This window comes from Vanellus vanellus (assembly GCF_965231255.1).
Source record: "Vanellus vanellus genome assembly, chromosome: 6".
NCBI lineage: Eukaryota > Metazoa > Chordata > Aves > Charadriiformes > Charadriidae > Vanellus > Vanellus vanellus.
Genome location: NC_138911.1, coordinates 6,921,621 through 6,926,177, shown reverse-complemented (window position 1 = coordinate 6,926,177; position 4,557 = coordinate 6,921,621). Strand labels below are relative to the sequence as shown.

Sequence of the window (4,557 nt, the reverse complement as noted above, 5' to 3'; positions counted from 1 at the left end):
CAGCAGTTTTGCTTTTGCTGTTACTGGAAATAGGCGTAATTAGTCAATAAAGAAGGGGTCCGTTTAGTACCTAATCTAATACTTACTACAGAAAGACTTTGGCATGTAAGAACTCGAACTTGCTGGTGTCAGTGTTGCCTAAGCTTTGGTATATGCTTTATCTGAAACTCTAAATCAAAGAACACCCTTGTACGAGAATATGCTTTATCACCAGTAATGAGTTGCGGCGGCATGCAGCAGATCTCTGCAGAAAATGCATAATGTCTCGTGACAACTGGGGTGAATTTTTATTACTCCATCTCTTTTAAGCTAATTTTTTTTTCTTGTTATTGTCCTTAACAGTTCCACCAAGTGAGAAGAGTGATGACCATCCTTTTCCTTACTATGGTTATCTCATACTTCAGTTGCATGAAAGCTGCCCCGATGAAAGAAGCTGGTGTAAGAGGACAAGGCAGCTTGGCTTACCCAGGTCTTCGGACCCACGGGACTCTTGAGAGCCTAAACGGGCCCAATGCTGGATCAAGAGGACTGACATCGCTGGCAGACACTTTTGAACATGTCATAGAGGAGCTTCTAGATGAGGACCAGGACATCCAGCCCAGCGAGGAAAACAAGGATGCAGACTTGTACACATCCCGAGTCATGCTAAGCAGTCAAGTGCCTTTGGAACCCCCACTGCTCTTTCTGCTCGAGGAGTACAAAAACTACTTGGATGCTGCAAACATGTCCATGAGGGTCCGGCGCCACTCTGACCCGGCTCGCCGCGGGGAACTGAGCGTATGTGACAGCACAAGTGAGTGGGTGACGGCGGCAGAGAAAAAGACTGCAGTGGACATGTCTGGGGCGACTGTCACAGTCCTGGAAAAAGTCCCAGTACCCAAAGGCCAACTGAAGCAATACTTCTACGAGACCAAATGCAACCCCAAAGGGTACACAAAGGAGGGCTGCAGGGGCATAGACAAGAGGCACTGGAACTCCCAGTGCCGAACTACCCAGTCTTACGTGAGAGCTCTCACCATGGATAATAAAAAGAGAGTTGGCTGGCGCTTTATAAGGATAGACACTTCCTGTGTATGTACATTAACCATTAAAAGGGGAAGATAGTGGATTCGTGTTGTATAGAGTATATTGAGACAAAATTATCTATTTGTATATATACATAACAGGGTAAATTATTCAGTAAAAAATAATTTTATGGACTGCATGTATAACTGAAGTTTATACAGTACAGTGGTTCCACAATCTATTTATTGAACATATCCATGACCTGAAGGGGAACAAAAGTCATTTGCGCACAAGTTTAAAAAAAACGAAAACAAAAAAAAAAAAAAGAAAAACAAGCAAACAAAAAAGTCTGCATTACATTCCTCGATAACATTGTGGTTTGTCGCCGTTGCCAAGAATTGAAAATATAAAAAGTTTAAAAAAAAAAAAGAATAAAATTGCATGCTGCTTCAATTGTGAATTGATGATAAACTGTCCTCTTTCAGAAAAATAAATTGAACCAAAACATTCCGTTTACATTTTAGACAGTAAGTATCTTTATTCCTGTTAGTATTATATCTGTTTACTGCTTTTAACTTCTGATAGCGTTGGAATTAAAACAATGTCAAGGTGCTGTTGTCATAGTTTTACTGTTTCTCTTTTACTTTTGAATTCCCATCAGATTGAAAAAGAAAAAAAAAATCATTACCTTATTCTGGATTAAAAACAAATTTGTTTTTTTGTATGTTGTGAAGGTGTTTGCAATAGCAATCCAACTACTGACAAAAAATAATAAAAAAAAAAGAGGCAACTGAAAAAGAATGGTGATGTTCCACTTCACATTGTTGAACTTCAGGCTTAAAGACAGCACTAATTTAACTGTATGGCAACATGCTTTTTTTGGGATATTTTCTTTTTTTTTTTTTTTAATTTGCTGTCTTTTGAGACCTGCATTTGCTTATCCCATGTTTGTTTGTGTTTGGTTTTTTTTTTTTCCCCTTTCCTCCCTTTGGAAGGATGTTGGTTGTGATCTTTAAAGTCTTTCACTTACCATACAACTGGAGCTTGTCATATAGAAATATTCTATAGATTTTCATGTAATAAAAGACACTGTGCTTGGATCAAATGTCTTGGTGAAGCACGACAAGAATGTCGCTAGAAACAGGGTCCAGAAAGATGATAGTGGATCTGAAATCAGGTTGGTCACGGGACTGGGTAGTTCAGCCAATTCAGGGACAAATACCATTGTTTTGGGTTGACTGAGGCTATCCAAATCGTAGTCGGCACTGAATGTGATCCTGTGCGTTGTGAGAGTGAGAGCTTTGCCTTGTACGCCGATGCCCTTACCCTCCAGAGCACGTCTCGCAGCCCCAGGCCTGCCAAGCGTGGTGTGCCAGCCGCAGCGGCACCCCTGCCCACAGGAGCCCCGGGCCATCGCTGGGGAACGAGGCAGAAAGAACCCCTGCCTCGAGCTGAGAGCAATTAGCATCTATGTGCGTGTGGCTCTGCCTCTGCTGTCAGCCTTACTTTATGAAACAAATATTGGCATAAAAAATACTCTTGAAGTAAGTGAAGAGCAAGCGCTGGAGTAATTGGCTTAACATTGTTTAGGTTCTGATAGATGTATTTAGCCCTGCACTACTCCTCGAACTATCCTGACAGAAGTCTTTCTAAAAAGGCAGGTTGTAAGCCTGAGAGCTGTGCGTAGCGCTTGCACTGCCTACAGTGGGTTGAGAGGCAGAAATAGCTCATTAGTGAGCTCACTGAAGGCAGATGCTATATTTGTAGTTCCTGTAGATGAAGAAAAGGAGCTGAACGAAGAGGAAAATACTGCAAAATATAACTACTTCTGAATGCTGCAGAATCTGCGTTAGTCTGCCTTGCTGTTGAAGTTAATTAGAAACCTGGACTGGGCGAAGCTTGTTTGAAATATGATCCCCCATGATAATTCTCTTTGAAGAGCATATTTAAAACCGGGTTTATGTCATTACTAGTAGAAACGTATGGTGGAAGCTAACAGAGAGAGTGATTTCTTCTACTTAGGGTAGAAGTACTTCCCCTTCCCTGGGATAACTGACTGTCAATCCCAACTGTACGATGAAAACCTTTTGCACTGGCCACGTGCACGCTGGACCGTGAGTGAGGAGAGAGGGCAGTGTGACCCCCCTGAACCTCAAGCTTCCACCTTCCCAATCAATTGCAGATATTCAGACTCCCACATAGAAATCAGAAATGAAAAAAAAAAAAAAAAAAAAAAAAAGTATGGAAATGTCTAAAAACTTCAACTGAAGTGTTCTTCATGCAAATTAAATGTTGGTGTAATGGAGGATTTCATTCCGCTGTGGCCAGTACCTGTAGGTGTATTATAATTCTTCACATTTAATAACCCAAACTTGGCTCAGGAGCTATTCTCAGCAATATTCCTAAACTGCAGCAGAAAGATGGTGCAGTGGGGGCTCCCCTCAAAGCCAGGCTTGCCTCCTTAGCAAGGGGAAAGGATTATGCCAATGGGTGAATAACAAACAGATCGCTCATCTAGACTGGAAAGAGAAATTATAGCAAGGACATGACAGTAATCTAATTCAGATACAGGAATAAAATAATTCCCAGTTCAAATAAATTAAATTTCGAAAAGAGAAGTGTTAATGCATAAATCATGCTAGAAATAAAGTTCCTCATTTCCCTGAGTTAATGATGGCTATTTCCTTAACTCAGCAACCCTCACCTGGCACCGGTAAGGGTGGCGCTGGGGTGGCAGCGTGAAGAGAGCGGGATGGAAGGTTCGGAGGGGTAAAGGGCAGCCCGTGCGGGTGGGGGACGAAGGGACGGAGCTGAGACCCAGCAGAAGAACTGCCCCCTGTACTTTAGAGTGACGTTCCCCACAATACGCCAGTTCTGTGCCTATCGACACAACGTGAAACTGGCGATTAAAGCGCAGTCCCACGGCTCTCACCTGCCTGACCTAATCCATCCAGGATCGCAGCCTCGGCAGTTTCAGTTAAAACAGATGGGGGCGGGGGGGGGGGGAGGGGAAGTGTTGGTTTTCTTTCATGTCACTTAATTAAACTGTTGCTGTGGTCTGTTTGTGACAGAGGTATATCATGCATGTCAGCAGGCCTAGTGCTGTGTTAAAGTAAAGACTTGCAACTGTAAGTTAATGTCTGTGGCCTTGTTCTCTATTATTCACCTTGTGTACCATAAATATTTATTGTATATTTATATAATTTTATGGTTTTTGGGAAAAACTGAAATTGGCATTAAAATTTAAAAGCAACTGCGTCATATTGTAAATATAATTAAGCTATATTTAAGTGTACTGATTAACATAATATATGTTTAACTATAGAGTTTTTTATGTTTTTAAATATATTTTCAAAATATATATATATATATAAAAAACTTGGGGTTTTTTGGGGGACCATGTGACTCTTTTCTCTAATTGTAAAACAAACTCGAGTTTTACTATAAAGATGTGTGTTCTTTGTTTTAAAACAATTTTTACTTTATTTTAGCAATAAAATCTCGCTCAGAGGGCAGATAGCTCCCTGTTTCGTAGCCGGACAGTTAGCACCG

At 41.2% G+C, this 4,557-nt stretch overlaps 1 protein-coding gene across 1 annotated transcript; it reads left to right on the top strand.

Moving 5' to 3' along the window:
- Positions 1-348: 348 nt before the first annotated feature.
- Positions 349-1,362, top strand: BDNF (brain derived neurotrophic factor). Its single transcript, XM_082485279.1, has one exon. It carries the CDS (start codon positions 364-366, stop codon positions 1,102-1,104), a length of 741 nt encoding a protein of 246 aa, XP_082341405.1. The 5' UTR covers positions 349-363; the 3' UTR covers positions 1,105-1,362.
- The last annotated feature ends 3,195 nt before the right edge of the window (positions 1,363-4,557 follow it).